General features: G+C 48.3%; 1 protein-coding gene across 6 annotated transcripts in view; it reads right to left on the bottom strand.

Annotated features, from left to right (window-relative positions):
* The window catches only part of SLC9A5 (solute carrier family 9 member A5), a 20,709-nt gene that overhangs the window by 2,086 nt on the left and 346 nt on the right, over positions 1-18,277 (bottom strand). Inside the window, exons 2-15 of one of the 6 annotated variants that reach the window (XM_021716632.1) lie at positions 15,007-15,309; positions 13,245-13,408; positions 12,974-13,052; positions 12,511-12,602; positions 11,723-11,943; positions 11,301-11,503; positions 10,985-11,074; positions 10,818-10,888; positions 9,975-10,104; positions 9,373-9,461; positions 9,093-9,219; positions 4,514-4,684; positions 3,953-4,019; positions 3,121-3,255 (exon numbers count right to left, since the gene is read on the bottom strand). In XM_021716632.1, the coding sequence (XP_021572307.1) occupies positions 3,121-3,255; positions 3,953-4,019; positions 4,514-4,684; positions 9,093-9,219; positions 9,373-9,461; positions 9,975-10,104; positions 10,818-10,888; positions 10,985-11,074; positions 11,301-11,503; positions 11,723-11,943; positions 12,511-12,536 (1,330 nt within the window). In that variant the 5' untranslated portion in view covers positions 12,537-12,602; positions 12,974-13,052; positions 13,245-13,408; positions 15,007-15,309. Of the gene's footprint in view, positions 1-3,120; positions 3,256-3,952; positions 4,023-4,513; positions 4,685-9,092; positions 9,220-9,372; positions 9,462-9,974; positions 10,105-10,817; positions 10,889-10,984; positions 11,075-11,300; positions 11,504-11,722; positions 11,944-12,510; positions 12,689-12,973; positions 13,053-13,244; positions 13,409-15,006; positions 15,310-18,277 lie in introns of all 6 variants that reach the window. The other 5 variants (XM_021716628.1, XM_021716612.1, XM_008066846.2 and 2 more) reach the window with 5 other exon arrangements.

Here is an 18,277-nt window from a genome sequence, read left to right on the forward strand (position 1 = left end):
CGGAAGCGGCCACTGCACTCTAGTCTGGGTGACCGAGTGAGACTCCAACTCAAAAAAAAACCAAAAAAACAAAAACCTACTGAATGAATGAAAATAATAAAAGCAGGAGACAGGCAGGAAGGAAGCCACATCTTCAATCTCCTTTACCCGACTTGCAGCACCAGTCTCAGAAACCATCTCTTGCTAAGCCCTATCTCAGCCAGCCAGCAAGGGACAGAAAGACCTAGAGGCACCAGGCCAAAGGCTTTGCTGCTGGGCATCCTGCATGTGCATCCACCACAGCCCTTTGGTGGGACAGAGCCCAGGAGTGTTAGCTCATGCAAACCTAACAGCAGGCCAAAGCTGTACCACAAAGGGGGTGACGCATCATAGAGGATGATGCATAATAGGGGATATGAACTGAGAATCCCAGAACTATGGGTGGCTGAATTACAGAAAGTCTGAGGTTCTGAAACAGGAAACATGGGAGAGGCCTCTACCCACCCACCACTCCAGTTCCCCAAAGTCAAGCACAGCATGTATCTGCTTATTGATAAAATCCTGAGCAGTCTAACAAACTTCTTGATTGAATACATTAAGAAATGCATTGAGCCGGGCTCGGTGGCTCAGCCTGTAATCCCATGCTTTGGGAGGCTGAGGTGAGTGGATTGCCTGAACCCATGGGGTCAAGACCTGCCTGGGCAGCGAGACCTCATCTCTACAATAAATGAAAAATTAGCCGGGCGTGGTAGCGCACGCCTGTAGTTCCAGCTACTTGGAAGGCTGGGGTGGAAGGATCGCCGAGCCTGGCAGGTAGAGGCTGCGGTGGCTGGGAGCGGCCACTGCACTCCAGTCTGGGCAACAGAGTGAGACTCCAACTTAAAAAAAAAAAAAATTAGCCGGGTGTGGTAGCGCATGCCTGTAGTTACAGCTACTTGGAGGGCTGAGGCGGAAGGATCGTTGGAGCCCAGCAGGTCGAGGTTGCGGTGGCCAGGAGCATGCCACTGCACTCCATTCTGGACGACAGAGTGAGACTCCAACTAAAAAAAAAAAAGTTATCCCCCATGGCCAGGCATAGCAGGTATCTCTAAAAGATAAGGACTCTTTAAAAGTATATCTGTAAACACAGAGTGGGGCATAATGGCTCCATAGTGGGCAACATAGTGAGACCTTATTTCCACAAAAAATAAAAAAAATTAGCCAGGCATGGTGATGTATGCCTGTGGTTCCAGCTACTTGCAAGGCTAAGGAGGAAGGATCGCCTAAGCCTAGCAGGTCAAGGCTGCCGTGGTCATGAGTGTGCCACTGCACTCTAGCCTGGGCAACAGAGTGAACTCTGACTCAAAAAATAAATATATAAAGACAACCACGGAAATTTGAATACAGACTAGATATTTGATGACAGAGATTTTTAGATATGGTGATGGTGTTTTTTTTTTTTTTAAGAGATGGTCTTGTTTTGTTGTCCAGGTTGGAGTATAGTGGCATGATCATAGCTCACTGCAGCCTCAAAATCCTGGGCTCAAGCAATCCTTCTTCCTTAGCCTCATGAGTAGTTGAGACTACAGGTACATACCACCACACCAGGTTAATTTGTTTTAGAGACAGGGTCTTATTATTTACCCAGGCTGGGCTTGAACTCTTCCTGCCCTCAAGTGATCATTCTACCTTAGCTTCCCAAAGCATTAAGATTACAGGTGTGAACCACTACAGCCAGCCTTGTGCTTTTTTTTGAGTCAGAATCTCAGTTGCCCAGGCTGGAGTGCAGAAGCACGGTCGTGGCTCACTGCAACCTCAATCTCCTGGGCACAGACAATCCTTCTGCCTAAGCCTCCCAGGCAGCTGGGACTATAGGCACACATCACCATGCCTGGCTAATTTTTTTTATTTTTTGTGGAAACAAGGTCTCACTATGTTGCCCAGACTCGTCTTGAACTCCTAGCCTCAAGTGATCCTCCCACCTCAGCCTCCCAAAAGTGCTGGGATTAGATCATATAAATCTTTTACCTAGGATTATAGGTGTGAGCCACTGTGTCCTGCCCTGTGTTTATAGATATACTTTTAAAGAGTCCTTATCTTTTAGAGATACCTGCTAAAGTATTTATTGATAAAATGATAATAATATTTTGAGATTTTCTTCAAATGAATCCAGTAGAATAAGGGTTGGGCTCAGTGACTCAGTCTATAATCCCAGCACTTTGGGAGGCTTAGACGAATGGATTGCCTGAGCCTGAGGGTTCAAGACCAGCCTGGGCAACTTGGTGAGACCTTGCCTCTACAATAAAATGAAATTTAGAAAAATTAGCCAGGCATGTTAGCACGCGCCTGTAGTTCCAGCTATTTGGAAGGCTGAGGCAGACGGATCGCCTGAGCCTAGAAGGTCGACACTGGGGTGGCCCTGAGCCTGCGTGCCATTGCACTCTAGCCTGGGCAACAGAGTGAGACTCCAACTCAAAAAAAAAAAAAAAGATTGGCTATGAGTAGGTAATTATTGAAGCTGAATAATAGATATATGGGAGTTGATTTTACTGTTCTATTTTGAAGTTTTTTATTTTCTTTAAAAAAGACACTTGAGGGTGCTTGAGTCAACCACCAGTGACATCTAACATCATGAGTGAATTAGTTCTCTACATATATGAAACACAGATATACTTTTTTACCCATAATAATTCCATGTTAACAAATTCAAGTTCCTCCCCCAGATCAGGCTGCCACGTTCACCCAAGGCTCTACCTAAGGGTAGGTGTGCAGATTATGAGCATAAGTCTCAGCAGGACCTGCTATTAAGTTTTCTTATCACCCTCTGTTCCTCTCCAGGCTGTAAAGGAAGGCAGTGTGGCAGTGCAAGCCTATGGGCTTGGGAGTCAGAAGATTCAGGCTTAAATTCTGACTCTGCTGTGTGACACTGGACAGTCACAAGTCCTTTAAGCTCAATGAGCTCAGTTTCCCCATCTTGGTTGTTGTGAAGGTTGAATCAGATTACTTATGTTGGGTGTCTAGTATAAAGGAGATGCTCAGTAAATACTGTTTGATGAATAAACTAGTGAAAAGGAAAAAAGTTGTCTGCAATGGTGGCCAAGAATGAAGAGGAAGGACCTCTGCTTACTCCAGGGGAGAGGAAGGTGGTAAGAAAGCCATTACCTGAGACCTTGCCCTCTTGGAGAACCTCGCTGGTGGCCCGAGCCACAAAGATGATCCCCTCGTCATCCTCCTTCTCTGTCTCTGAACTGTCACTTTCCTCCTCCTCCTCAGACTCCATGGTTAATATCACAGCAGCTGGACAGAGATAAGAGCAGAGTTTGGCAGTCGGCCTAGCAGCTACCTCTTGGTACTCTATAGCCCCAAGTCAGCTTCCTGACCCCAGGGAGAGCCCACACTGGCAGAAGAACCTGCTTTCTCCTCTAGCTGTTTTGAGCACTGGCCTAGGGGTTAAGAACTTAAGAGGAAAGCTAGTTCCTTAAAGAGGAACTGCTGAGCCTGAGAAGGCCACCAAAGGAAGCTAAGTCCTCAGACGAAGCCACGAGGGTCACACTTTCCAGCTCCCCCATCCTCATCTGCCAGCCCCAAATCCCATCGTCATCTGAAACCATGAGACTTGGGAGAGCTGGAAGGCTCATTAATACTCGGCTCATACAAAACTGATTCTGCAGACGAGACACTTGGCCCAGGGTCCAGCATCCTCCAAGGGCCAGACTAAGCTCCTCCTTCTCCATGACACTTTTCCCAAGCCCTCAGGGCTTATAACCCTGCTTATAAGTTAGCAATCAGATGCCTCTCGTCACACATTGTGTGATAATGCTTTGAACATTTCCAATTTTGAAATCAAGTGTGCTCATCTAGCCCCTGAGGGGAAGAGTCCCAGCTCATGGTGCTAAATGTACCCCAGGGCAGGTCCTCCAGGATTCTGGCTGATGAGTCCCTGCCTTTTTCTTCTCCCTCCCATCCTCAATCCCACGCTGCTCCCTCTGCTTGCCTGTGTCCTGAAAGCCCAGGTCTCGAGGAGGTTTCCCATTGGTAGCCTCAGTATTAGCCACACCATCCTTCTGTGGACCAAGAAAGAAAATCTGAGCCTCTGAATCTGGCTCCACACCCCAATTCTGTCATTTAGTGGGGTCAACAGGAGGACCCAGCAGGAGAAAGCATTTGTCATCCCAATGTTTTTATTGTCCCTTGGCCAGATAGGCAAGAATTGTGGAGTTCAAGTAATCCATGCTCCAGCAAGAGCGCTGGATGTATCAGCCTGGGCTGACTTAGGGGCCCATGGAGTTGTCCCTCAGGAGAATCTTATTTTCTCCTGCCTGCTTCCTTTCTGGTAGGAGGTCCTATTGGGTCCCAGCAGGCAACCCTATGACCAAGAAGCTCTGAAGGACTTACCTCTGGGCTCCAGGAAGATCTAAAAGGGAACCCAAACTGTTGCAGTCATCGCCCTAGGGTGGATTCCATTCCCCCTAGGCTGGATTCCAACACTTGGGGGTCCAAAACTGTATGCCATCAGCCTCCAGCCCCAAAGAGGAATCCCAAAGAAAGGACATACCTTCTTGCGGCCAGTCTTGCGAAGTCGTGGCTTGCTCTTGGTGAAGCAGATGTTATGCTTGGTAGACTTAAAGGACTCTAGCCGCCGCTTCATGTTCTGCTGAAAGACCTCCTTGTCCTGCCGCTCCTGTGCATCTTCTGAGATGAAGTGGCGGCTGCAGCTGGCTTTGTACTGGCAATGACAGCCCCGCCCTGCTATGAAGCCAGGTGCCTTAGCCTCCCACAGAAACCCAGGCCATAGCCCCAACATGTTCACCATAGGTCCTGCTAGCCCAGCTTTTCCAGAACTAGCCATGGATCGAAAAACAAAACAAAGAATAAGAACCCAGTCATAGACTGTTCTCAATTCCCTGGGAAAAACTTCCCTTTATCCCAGAAACTTATTTCCCCAAACCTAGACTTCCCCATCCCTTGCTGCCCTTTTCCAGTTCTGATTTGAAGGTGACCCTCTGACTTGTTCCCCTGGACTATGAGACAAGATGACATTTCCTTCTTTGCATCTCCATTTATCTGAGCCTAGCCCCCAAACACAGCCCACCTGCCCCTTCTAGCTATACAGGATCCTCTCTCCAGCTGGACTCTCTATCTAGTCATTTCTACACTGATCACCATGATATCCTGGGCTGTGCTTTGGACTTCCACAACTATCTCCCCTGACACCCTGGCCCTCTCAGTCCCAACACTTCAGTCCCAACATTCCCATCATCTGTCCTTTTTAACTCTCATGAAGACCAATTCCACTACTCACTCACCTAGACTGCCTATGTCTTTGCCCTTGGCTGCTCAGCAACCTTTCTATCAGCTAGCAGTGATCTACTAAGTACTGCCCAGCGGGTTCCAGATCATCTTGTTTTGCCTCACACCCCAAGTCTGCTCCCAATACCTCGCATTTTCTGCTTTCTGAATCAGTTCTAAGAACTCCCTTCAAGCCTTGCATCTGCCGTCCTCCTCCACATTTGCACCAGGAGGTGCCCTCTCCTAGAGTGAAGGGGTTCATCTACTTGACAGGGTTCACCACTCCCTACCCCGTCTGTGAATGTCTCAGCTTGCTCTCCCGGCCTCCATCAGTTCCTGCCTCCTTCTGTTTCTCTGCCCCACTGTACCTTCACTCCTTCCCTCACCACTGCCCCCTCTCCTCTGCTGTCAAACAAGCTCTTGCTCCTGCCTCCCTGAAGCCTTTTCTATTAATACCGCTTCCTCCCTATTGCTGCCAAACTTTTATCATTCAATTCTGACATTTTCTTTCATCTTCAGTACTTCCTTATATACCAGAAATGCAACTCCAGGGTCCACAACTGCACAGCGATGACCTCCCTGGTCACCAATGCTGTGGCGTCTGCCTAGGTGCTGGCCTGGCCCCTGTGCAACAGTCTGTCCTCCTTCTGCCCCAGGCCTGAGACACAGTCTGCTTCTCCAAGGATTCCTTCTCTCTTCTTCTTTGCTGGCTCCCCTCCCTTTTTTCCCATGTGCATTCCTCAGTGTTATCCTTGGCCCTCCTCTCTCCCCTCTAAACACTCTACCCAGAGAACATATCTATTCTTTCAGCTTCAGCTATCCTGATGATATAACCTGTGGTTCCCAAACACCATCCAGCAGACAAACTGCATCTGAATCACCTGGGGAACTTAGTAAGAACACAGGTTCTTAGTCCCACTCCAAACTATAGAATCAGAATCTCCAAGAGGTGAAGCCAGGAATATATATTCTAGCAAGCTCCTCAGGAGATTCTGCAGTAGCTGGGTGAGGAAACCTCTCATATAGACTGCTTCCAAATCTTTCTCTCCAGCTCTTATCTCTCTATTAAGCTATAATCCTATCTTTCTAACTGCATACTAGGCATTTCTGCTCTCATCAATGATATTTCTGTGAAGAACAAGATAAATTATATTGTGTTATGGTACTAAGTGGATTCAGAACTGGTTGAGTAATCATACCCCAAAAATGCTTGATCCATGTCAGTCTGGAGGAAAGTCTTTAGTAGCATGCCACAGGGCTCTGTCCTCAGCTCTATCCTGTTCAACATTTTTATGTTGATTTGGATGATTACAAAGTTAACAGGCTTAACAAATTTTCAGATGATATGAATCTGAGAAGGAGACATTTGGTGGCAGATATGGAATCCAAACAATGGAATGATGGGCTAAATCAAATAAGATGAAATTTAACAGAATAAGTACAAACATTCCAGATATTTATAAAACTGACTACATATGCACTGATTGGACTGAACTCACTGACCAGTCTTACACACACACACACATACATATACAAACCCAATCATCATGTACTTCCTGATGTGACATAGTAAGAAATATATAGCATACCTATTGAATGTCCCTGAATCTGATCTGATCTCTAGATTTAATGACCAGGAAATATAGGGAATGGAAAACTGTGTTAAACAACACCACTGGAATAGAATCAGTAAAATCTAGAAAATGGGAAATTCTCTAAAACAAAATATCTAGTTTTTTCAATGAATAAACAAGGGGGGGCAGAGTAGAGAAAAAATATGTTTCTTTTTATTTATTTATGTTTTTGTAGAGATGGAGTCTCACTATGTTGCCCATGCTGGTCTTGAACTCTGGCCTTAAGCAATTCTCTGGCCTCGGTCTACCAAAGTACTGGGATTATAGCCATGAGCAACCATGCCTGGCCTATAGATTTTTTAAATGAAGAGATATATTTCCTAGATGTAAAATGTGGACTTTATTTAGATCCTGATTTGAACAGCCAGCTGGATATAAGAGTTCTTAACAACTCGAGATACATACTGAAATATTTAGAGATATGATATGATGTCTGGAGTTTGTTTTTAGATGAAGTGTGGGACCGGGCACCGGGGCTCATACCTGCCATCCAGCACTTTGGGAGGCAGAGGTGAGAGGATTGCCTGAGTCCAAGGGTTTGAGACCAGCATGAACAACATGGAAAGACCTCCAAAAATTAGCCAAGCATGGTGGTGCACATCTGTAGTTCAAGCTACTTGGAAGGCTGAGGCAGAAGGATCATCTGAGCCTAGTAGGTTGAGGCTGCAGTGGCCCTGAGCATGCCACTGCACTCCAGCCTGGGTGACAGAGTGAGATTCCAACTCCAAAAAAAGAAAAGTGTGGGGCTACAGAATATAACATAAATAATTATGCACTGGTAATTATCAGAGCTGAGTGATACATAAATGAGAGTTATTGTATTCTCTCTACTGGAATTTTACATATGAAAAACTTTTTTTTTTTTTTTAGTTGGAGTCTCACTCTTATTGCCTAGGCACACTCCCTGCCACCGCAGCCTCCATCTGCTGGGTTCAGGCAATCCTTCCACCCTAGCCTTTCAACTAGTTGGAACAACAGGCACACACCACCACGCCAGCTAATTTTTTGATTTATTGTAGAGACGAGGTCTCACCAAGGTGCTCAGGCTGGTCTCAAACCCCTGGGCTCAGGCAATCCTCTTGCCTCCACCTCTCAAAGTGCTGGGATTACAGGCATGAGCCACCATGTCCGGCCCAAAAAAGGTTTTTTAAAAACCCCATATGTTGAGATGAGACGATGCCTGAAAGCCATTAATGGAGGAAGACATGGGAGTTTGGCAGATTGTAAGGGTAATCTGGGGCCCCTGGGTGGTGAGCCAAAGCTAGAGGGATTCTAGGCAGCTGGAAGAGAACGGTAAGTTCTATGACTAGAGAGATGACAGAATCTCTCAGCACAACCAGAGTAGCACCTTCCGTTCTGGACCTTGTTTCATATGGCCAGAGAAGATACACGAGGGGCAGGTGATGCCAGCATAAGGACAAGGAGGCCTATGTTGGAAGGAAACTGTCTTGAAACCTTGGAAGACTTATTCTACAGAGCTGCAAAGAGTCAAATCAGGACCAGTGGGTGCAAGTTAAAGAAGGCCAATTCTGTTTCAAAGGTGAAAAGAACCTAGACTGTTAAAACTGCCAGAAATGTTAATGACTGGCTTCCCATTGTAGAAAGGTGCAAGGTAATGGCTTGCTGCCCTCTTGTGGGGCTGCAACATTCTCCTGTGGACAGGCGGGCCTTTCCAGCCACAAAGTTTCATGGTATGCACTGGACTAACTCCCGTTATTTAAACCAGATGCCTGTCTTCCCCATGCTAAACTGGTTCCGCAGGCTTCCTTGGCATTCCTGCTTCCTCTCTGTGACTCCATCGTTCTACAGTGACCCTCAAGGCCCCTGTACTCCATTTCCTCTTCCCTTTAGGGCCAATTACCTAGGTCTACGTGCTCCTCTTCCTTCCCACCACCAAGCTCTAATCCATGACATTTCATTCCAGCTTCCCAACTGGCTCTCCCAGCCTCTCAACTCACCCCCTCCAATTTGATCTGCACTCTGCTACCAGAGAAGGCATCCTTAAACAATGCTTATATTAGGCCAACCCTTTCTCCAAAACAAAAAGCAAAAAACAAAGGTTTCTTGTTACTGACAAGATGAAACCCATACTTATCAGCAAGGCACCTACAGCTCTCCGCAAGCTGCTGCCAACAGCCTCTTGAGTCTCTAACCATGGCCTCCCCAGACCACCTCCACCCCCTCAGAACTCTTATGCCTGCCTGCTCTCACCCTGCGGCGTGGCTTGTAAAGGCCTCCACAGAGTAGATGATGCATCACAGCATCTTCACGGTCCCTGCCGCTGCGTACTGTGTCAATCACCTGCAGATCCAGACACGCTCCACTGCCACTCTCCCTCCTGCAAGAGGCAGGAGACACACAAACTGGGGAGAAGACACCGGCCAGAGGAAGGGCAGAAGCAAAGGTGCTGACAAATCTTCCCCAGAAGAGATTTGGAGACAAGCCCCAACAGAGAGGAGCTTGAGGAAGGGAAAGGGGCTTAAGGACTCACAGCAAGTTGGTGACAGAGGTCTCTGCCGCAGAATTGCGGCTGGGCATAGAAGGCAGAGTGAGACCTGCAGAAGACAAGATGTGGCCTCCCTGTGGGGATCAAGACCAAAGTTAGAAGGCAATCAGAGGGTAGCCCAGGGGTCAGAGGGTAATAAAGAGAATAACAATAATGAACACTTATTTTGCTCTTTTGATATGCCAGGTACTATGCTAGGCACTTTGCATATTGAATCCACAAAATCTATGATGGAGGTACTCTTATTCTCATCTTCTTATGGCTGAGGAAACTGAGGCTCAGAGAGTGCAAGTGACTTACTCAAGGTCACAAGCCTAGAAGTGACAATTGAACCATATTTGCTGACTCCAGAGTCCAGCTGTTTCCCACCTTTCTATACTGCCCACCAGGCTCTAAATGTCAGCACCAGGCCCAGCTGGTTCCTGCAGCTGCAACTTCCCAAGACTATGGAGTCGGCTGAGAATTCCCAAATCCCTGCTCCCTGCTCAGGGCCTACCTGTTTATTGCCTCTTTCTGTCCTCTGCTGACCATCTGCCCACCCACCACTGCCCACCCACCACTGACCCATCTAGTAGCTGCTGACCCACCTGGTCCACAAAGCTGATGGCATCCCGAATGTTGAGTCTGTAGTACACGTCCCAGATCTGATCCCGGATGCGGTAAGCTGACCGCCGCATCAGCAGCTGACTCAGGTACTTCTTATCAAACTGCTCCCACCTACAGAGGATGCCAAGCCCAGGCCTGAGTACCATCCCCAAGGCTCAGCTGGCTGGCCCTCCCTCAGACAGGACAAGGACACCACCAGCACTAGCCTGGCTTTCTTAGTATGGACCTCAGCCAGGGAGAATTTCAAGGGTAGTCCCTGCCCTTATGGAATTTAGTATTATGGGAAATCCTGACATTAATTGAAATTATTACAAATAACTGTAAAATTGAAACCATGACAAGAACTACAAAGGATAATTATAGAGCATGAGGGGCATTTGTCCTAGTCAGTCAGAGAAGGCCTCCCAAAGGATTGAAGCCTATGGTGAGCTCTAAAGAATGAACAGAAGTTGAGTAAGTGAAAGGGAAGTAGGGAGCGCTCTAACAGAACATGTGCAAAGGTCCCAGTGGCCAGGCTGGGGAAGCATGGTGGGTTCTGAGGCTCTAAAACAGGGTCTATGGAATTAGCAGGCAGACAGTCAAAGACAGAGCAGAGCACAATAAGGCTGAAATCTGGCAGGTGCTAGACCATGCAGGGCCGAGCAGGCCACACTGGGGAACCTTGTCTTATCCTGAGAGCACTGAGATGCCACAGAAGGGCTACAGGCAGAGGTCACCCAGCCTGAACCTGACTCTATCCCTTCTCAGAAGTGTGGCACATCCCCCATGCTGCCCTGGCTAATGGGGCTGCTGCTGCTGAAGGAGCCTCAGGGCAGCTCCCTCACCTGTCCCTCCAGTAGTGGTAGCCATGGTGCCCCACAACGTCCTCCACTGCAGCCAGAATGTGGTCAAAAGTCTAGAAGGGGGTGGGTAGGGGGACTGGATCAGGATTCTGCCCAAAACAGGAGAAGGGTGAGAGGGATCAGTAGAGGGATGGGATTCTGGTACCCACGTGCTCATGCAGCTCCTGGTTCAGGGTGGGTTTATGATGCTCACTCCTCTTCACCTTCAGCCACTTGACCAGTGGCTTGATGGTCAAGCCCTATGGATAGGTAGGAGGTAAGCCCTGCCCTATTCACTTCCCTGCTGCCTTTCTCTCCCCATAATTAGCCTTCAGCTTCTGTACTCCCACCCTACTACACTCAAGGTTTTGGGAAGTCAGGTCCTTGCATTCTCCAATGGGAAAAGGAGCCCCTGTCCCACAGGCTCCAAGACTTCCCCAGGGCTTGCCAGACCCTCTCCCCACCCAACCATGTGGGCACTCCCACCTGCACGATGACTGTGAAGAAGACCACCACAATAGTGGTGGCCACAAAGTAGTCCTTGGCAGGAACCTTGGTCCTGTCCAGCAGGATGACGAGAGCAAAGGCCACAGCCCCCCGGAGGCCCCCATAGGACATCACCACTTGGTCAATCTTGTCCAGAGGGACCAGCCGGAACTGATTCAGCATCCAGGTCTGCAGGACTACGCCTACAGCAGGAGGGAGGCCAGTGGGAGCAAGGTGTTAGGAATGGAGGACACGGGGGTGGATGACACCAAGTATCTGGGCTGAGGTCTAACAGGCTGGGTGAGGTGAGCAACAAGGGGAGGCTTAGGAATTGACTAGGATGTGGACTCAAATTGGGGGATGAGCTGCCGGGGGGTGGGAAAACAGGAAGGACATGAGAAAGCAGAGGGTGCCAGCAATACCGATGGCTCGGAAGAACAGGATGAAGAAGAGGGTGCCCAGCACCAGCCCAGAGTCCCAGGCCCACTTAGAAGAGTCCACAGCTGAGATGCCAAGCAGCATGAAGATGACAGTCTCAGCGCAGCTGGCTAGAGTCTTCATTGTGTATTTGACAGCTGTGCGTGACTTATGGGAGATGTTGGCCTCCACATACTTCTTACAGCCCAGGCCACACATGGTCACCCTGGGAGAATAATGGAGAAACAGGGAAGGTGAGAAGGGCCACAGGAGGCTCAGCCTCTGGGGTTTGAGCATACTGCAGGAGGGGGCATTGCCCATCACAGGATGTCAAACTCTCAGAGCTGAAGCCCAGGGAGACATGAAGGTTGCTAGTTAGTGGTGGTGCTGGGTTAAGAGTCCAAATCCAGACTTCCCACTCAGTGACTCCTGGAAGAGAAGGTAGAAAAAAAGGTACTCTGACTAGTTGACTCTCTGAAGTACCTTTTGGAGCACTGTGGTCACTAGAGCTGGTGACCCCAGACCTTGATGTCTACTTTTAGCCCAGCCTACATCCTAGAGAGCACTTCAGGCAGAGGAAAATTGAGTTCTAGGGTGACCAGCACAGTTCTGGAGGTAGCTCCTGGAATATTACTTGAGGTTTACTATCTCCCCATGGGAGTTTGAGGCTCCCACTACCACAAGGACTCAGGGAAACCTATGGACTCTTTAGGGTCCTGCTTCTGTTCATATAAGAGGCAACCATCTCCAGTGCACCCTCCCAGCTGCCTGCCTACAAGACCCCAGGACTCACGCAAGAATGGCGGAGAGCGAGGCCATTTCAGCAGTGAGGTAGGCTGCATAGGCGATGAGGAAGACCAGCAGTGGCTCGATGATGCGGACCCGCTTGGTGAAGCGTGTGGTCAGGGCCAGGAGGAAGGCAAAGACTAAGCCCACAGCTGCCCCGCCCAGACTGACCACAAACAAGGAGGCTGGGGGAGGAGTGGGTTGTCAGCATGACCCCTGGCTCAGACCCTACCAGAGCTGACAAGACTGCTCCTGGAAGGGAGTGGAAAATGATGCCCACTGTACTCCTGGGGGTTCAGGACTCCAGAGCCAGGATCCCTGGCAAGCCCCTCCCAGACCCCATTTCTCCATAGAGGAGGAAAGGAAATGAGGCAACCCGAACAGCCTCCTCTGTTCTGATGTGGGGTGGGAGGGACTTAGCAACTCAGGGGAGGCAGACCTCCAATGCCAGCTGAGGGGGAAATACTGACCGACTCCCTTCAGGTAGTCAGTAGCCTGCACATTGGCAGAGCCCATCTCCACAAAGGAGTTGCAGACCTTGTACAGCACCTGAATGAGAAAAGGAGAGTCAGGAACAAGAGTAGAAGGCAGTAACTAGGACTACTGGGAGATGATGAAAGCTGAGACCATATTTCTTCCCCAGGGGACCCATTAAAAGGGTCTGAGTCTTCCTGGACACCCCACTGGTCAGAGCATGCAAGTCCATGGGGTTACAAATGGCAGCCAGCTGACCACTCTCACCACAGTGACTGCATCGTTGAGCAGAGACTCGCCGAAGACAATGATAAAGAGAGTTTCATTGACGTGCACCTCCTCAAAGACAGCTAGCACAGCCACAGGGTCCACCGCTGAGATGAGGCTCCCAAACAACAGGAAGTCCAGTAAGCCAGCCTGCACCCTAGGGGCTATCAAGGGAGAGATGAAAGACAGGCCAGTAATTGGTAAAGATGGTCCAGTCTCCTGCAGCATTCCCAGGGACAAGCCCAGACTCCAAACCCACTGACAAAACAAGGAAGTCCAAAGAGGCCTTGGGATGGTAAAGAGAGCATTGGCCTGCAGATCAGGAGACTTCAGCCAGGCTGCTTATGCTAAGGCCTGGCTTCACTACTTACCAACTGTGTGTGATGTTGGCTCTGTCATTGTCACATGACTTCTCTTAGCCATGCCTCCTCATCTACCTACCTCACAAGAGGACTTAAAAAACCAACACAGCCATTTAGAAAAGAAAAAAAATCAATGTAGGAGATGGTTAAGAAAGTTCTATGTAACCAAAAGCTAAGGTGGCACTGGTAATAAAAACTGCAACAGTAATAATATCAGCAGGTGGAAATTGGTTGCTGACTGGCTTTCATTAAGGAGAATAACAAAAGAGAGAGCTTTCTCCCATACCTGTGGTTTCCAGACACTCACAATTCCTAGGGGATGGGGGTGCAGGCGGGGGCACTGAATATACAGTAGTGAGAAAAGCACCACAGGTGGGACTTGAATATACCATAAAATCTCTGCGAGCCCCAGCTTCTCCATGTATAAACTGAGAATAATAACTACCTCAAAAAGTTCCTTATTTAGCCAGTCTAATACATAGTAAGTACCCAAAAGATATTACCTATTATTAGAATTACTATTATTATGATCTGATGTGATGTCCTCCCTTCCCCTTCTGCCCCAAATAGCTCACCATTTCATTAGGGAAACCAGGTTAGAGTCCCCAGGTGGGAATTGCAAACCTCACCTTGTACCTTGGAAGAAGTTTGAGTTTTCAACATTGGGTTGAATGGATTTTTTTGGGTCAGCAAATAAAGAAGGTAGCAAGAGAAGGCAGTCTAAAAACAAAAAGCCTCACTAAAATGGACTTCTCCTGCTAACCTTGGACCTGATAGAAAACCAATGTAAGGGGCTTTATGTCATCATCCATTAAATGGGACAAATTACCCACTGCTAAATTTGACTGGCTTTCAAAAATGGGACAATTATACCCCAACAAGGTTGCTATGAAGAGTCAGTGGGGTAAGTAAGGAGAAAACACTCAGTGTAGTGCTGGAATTTTGTGGATGTATAATATATGTACATTTACTTTTTAAATAACAAATTTCTTATAGACAACATATAGTTAGGAAAAATAATAACAACAAGAAAACACTCTGACATGGTCTGGGCATAGCTAAGACAGGAGGTCCTTGCAAGTGGCAGTGTGATAACAGAGGGCAGGAGGCAACAGAGTGGTATTGCAGGCTCCCCAGCCTTGGCAGCCCACACACAGCTGGGAGCCAGGCTACTGCTCAGCTATTATGCTGCAGAAGCCCAGACTCAGCTGGCAGAGACCTCAATGAAGGCAGAAGCCTGTTAGGAACATTGCCGTGCACTCCAAGTGAGAAGGACCTAAGACAGAGCTTCCATGGCATGGCTCTCACAAGCAAGGGACCTCCAGAGCTAGAGGAAAGGGAAGTTGGGTGACAAGTCTGGCATACCTTCCTCTGCCAGCCCAGTTCTTAGGGTCACTCACCCACAAATCCAGCCTGCTGCAAGCCCCAGAGGGCAGTGCCTGTTGTGAAGGCATTCCAGAGTGTGCCCACCACAGCATAGGTGAGGATGGCACCCAAGTTGTCGAAGAACAGTCGGCTAGGCATGAAATAGCCTGAGTCCAGCACAATAGGAGGCAGCAGGAACAGGAAGAAGGTGCCCGGCTCCAGCTGGTATTCAGCTTTCTTGGCCACAGCCAAAACAATGCCCCCTAGCACCAGGCCCAGCAAAATCAGCAGGCAGCTCTCAGGGACCAGTGACGTTACTTTCCGAGACAGGTGAAACACTACAATGCAAAAAGAGGGCAGGAGGTATTAGCTTATGGGACACCTTCCTACACACTGGCCTATAAACCTTCCAGTCTTAGGTTACCCAAGGTGAAGAACACTGACCCTGAAACCGAGGGAGGAGAAAAATGCAGAATTTCTAGAAGCGCCAACCTCCAGGGCTACAAACCCTCCCCTGTAGCCAAAGTTATCTGTTTCTTGGTGTTCCTGTCACATCATGGTAATAGAGGCCTTTGCTTGCTTTTTTCCCTTCTAGAAATGCCCCCTCTTCTGCACTCTCATACTCAGGAGCTCTCACCCTTTTCTGACTTCCCTTACCCATGGCCATTATTTGAACCTCAGCAAATGCTACACAGTATCTTTTTATACATAATATAGCTGTAAAAATCAGGGCCTCTGGAGTCAGACTGCTTGGATTCAAAGCCTAGGTCCTCCACTTACCAGTTCTATGACCTTGGGGCAGAAATTCTCTGACCCTCAGCTTTCTCATCAGCAAAATGGGAGTAGAAACAATAATTATCTCCTAAGATTGTTGTGAGGATGAAAAAAGACAATCTACTTAAAAGTCTTGGCATACTGGTTTATAGTAAGCACTCGATAAATGTTACCTATTATGTCCTGACTCCCTAACTAGACCAGAATGTACATTATGCCTGCTAAGCATTATAGGCCTCCTAGCCCAATGTGCTTTTTCATGATATGGGCTCACTCAGCACTCAGTAGTTTAAAAAGCTTTGGATTTGGCAGTCAGAAGATCTCCAGGTCTTTTAGTACTTTTTGTGTGATCTCAGGAAAATTATTTAACTTATCTGAACTTCAGTTTCCTCCTTCTGTAATATGGGGGAAACATTCATCATAAAGGATGAGAATAAAATGATATAAAGTGTGCAAGGCTGGGCGTGGTGGCTCATGCCTGTAAGCCCAGCACATTGGGAGGCAGAGGCAAAAGGATTGCCTGAGCCCAGGGGTTTGAGACCGGCCTGGGTAACTTGGTGAGGCCTCATCTCTACAAGAAACCAAAAAATTAGCTGGGTCAGTGGCACATGCCTGTAGTTCCAGCTACTTGGAAGGCTGAGGCAGAAGGATCACCTGAGCCCAGCAGTCGAGGCTGCAGTGGCCGTGAGTGTGCCACTGCACTCCAGCCTGGGCAACAAAGTAAGACTTCAACACAAATAAAATAAATAATAAAGTGTGCAAATGTGCCTAGCATGATGTCAGACTATACATAGTTTAACAAATGTTAATTAAATATGACTAGGAAAACATAATAACAGTTCTCAGTTCTTTTCTAGGAGGGAGTAAGAAAAGGGTTTTCAGCACTATTGACACTCCTACCTTTGTCCCCTAAAACTTTTTTGGCTCTCCTCAGACTATGAGTGAACACAGGATTGTGATGGTGGAGGAGATCTCCATGTTAGCCTGTGTGAGACTCTATGCCAAGACAGTGCCCTATGGAAGCTGCATCCTTTAGAAGTTAGAACAGTGCCTGACATATAGAGAGCTCTACATAAATATGAGTTGAATAAAAGGGAAAAAGACTCCTGGCAATGAAGTTGGAGGAAGGTGTTCTTGAACATTCTGCCTATCTTTCCCCCCCTTTCTGAGGATTTATTTTGGCTAGTGAGAAGGAGGCTGTCTTCTCCTACCTCCCTAGGAGGTATCATCCAAACCAGAAAAAGCACTATGATTTATGGGGAAAATTACAGTTGTTGCTATAAACCTCAAGTAAAACAAGAACTCTTCTGCAACTCACAGACTTCTCAGCAAACCCAACTGTTGGCTCCAAATCTTAGGCTCCTTCCACCTTATTCTTATCACTGCCAGGCCTCTAGGGTAAGCTCAGTCATACACCCCTTCATACTTATCCCTACCTTTAGTCCCCCTCTCCTCTCTTTCAGAAACCCTATTTCATCTTCATTTCCCTATACACCACCCCCAGCTCTGCAATCCAAGATCTGTCACAAAAGCCCGTTCTCTGGCAGAACTAGGCTCCCTGAAGGCATTTTGAGTCCCATTTTCCATCATTAATCTTGGGCTGCCACAGCAGAGTGGACTGTTCTTTTGTTCCTGCCCACCCCAATCCCCCAGCAGTGTCCCTGGGGTGAGAAAGGGGGCAGATTCTAGGCAGTATGATTCCTACATGGAGGCTGTATTGGTGAGACTGGAGTACAGGCTGTGCCAGGATAGATGGGGAATGAGTAGCAACGCTCAGCTATAATTAGTCACCCCCACAGCAGAGCCTGCACAACAGGGAGAAGGAGGAGGGTCTCTGGTGGGAGGAGGTACCACTGGCTGCTCAGAAGGGAGGAGGGAGCAGAGGCAAGGGAAAGCAGCTCTATTCAGTGAAAAATAAATCTGAAGCACAACCTTCAATGTTATGGGGATAGAAGGAGGTAGGAAAGCATCTAGGGTAGGCAACACACATAAGGCCCCAATAAATGGAAGTTTCTTATACCTTTAAGTGGGAAGAATGTGGACCTGAATGGAAGGGAGGTCTCACACACCTAGACACAAGTGGGGAGCAGAGGAGAGCTAGAGGAAAAGTGGCAGTTTAGTTTCCCAAGAGAACGGGCACTTCAACGTGGTCTCCAGGGAAGGCTACTTCCTCAGGACTAGGATGCCTGGGTTCACCGGTGAATGTCCCCACGTGTCCTCACCACTGACAGGTCTCTGGAGGCTGGGGATTGGTGGGAGGGAGAGAGATCAGATGGAGGACGGCTTACTGCAAGGGTAAGAGGGGAACGGAGGGCAACCGAGCCTAAAGATGGAGCTAGAGAGAGCGGGGGCAGCCCTTCAAGCAAATGCTCAGAGTTCCCATGGAGGAGACGGGGAAGAGGAAAAAGGCGGCCCAGGAATTGGGCGAGAGCCCGGATTTTAATCAGAACCTAAGTCCCTGCACTGTGCAAGAAGCCGGTCCAGATCTAGGGGCTTGCCCCGGTCTGGGTGACGGTAGCTGTTCAGGCTGAC

The sequence above is a fragment of the Carlito syrichta genome, unplaced genomic scaffold (genome assembly GCF_000164805.1).
Source record: "Carlito syrichta isolate Samal-C Ts95f unplaced genomic scaffold, Tarsius_syrichta-2.0.1 Scaffold106255, whole genome shotgun sequence".
Taxonomy (NCBI): Eukaryota; Metazoa; Chordata; class Mammalia; order Primates; family Tarsiidae; genus Carlito; species Carlito syrichta.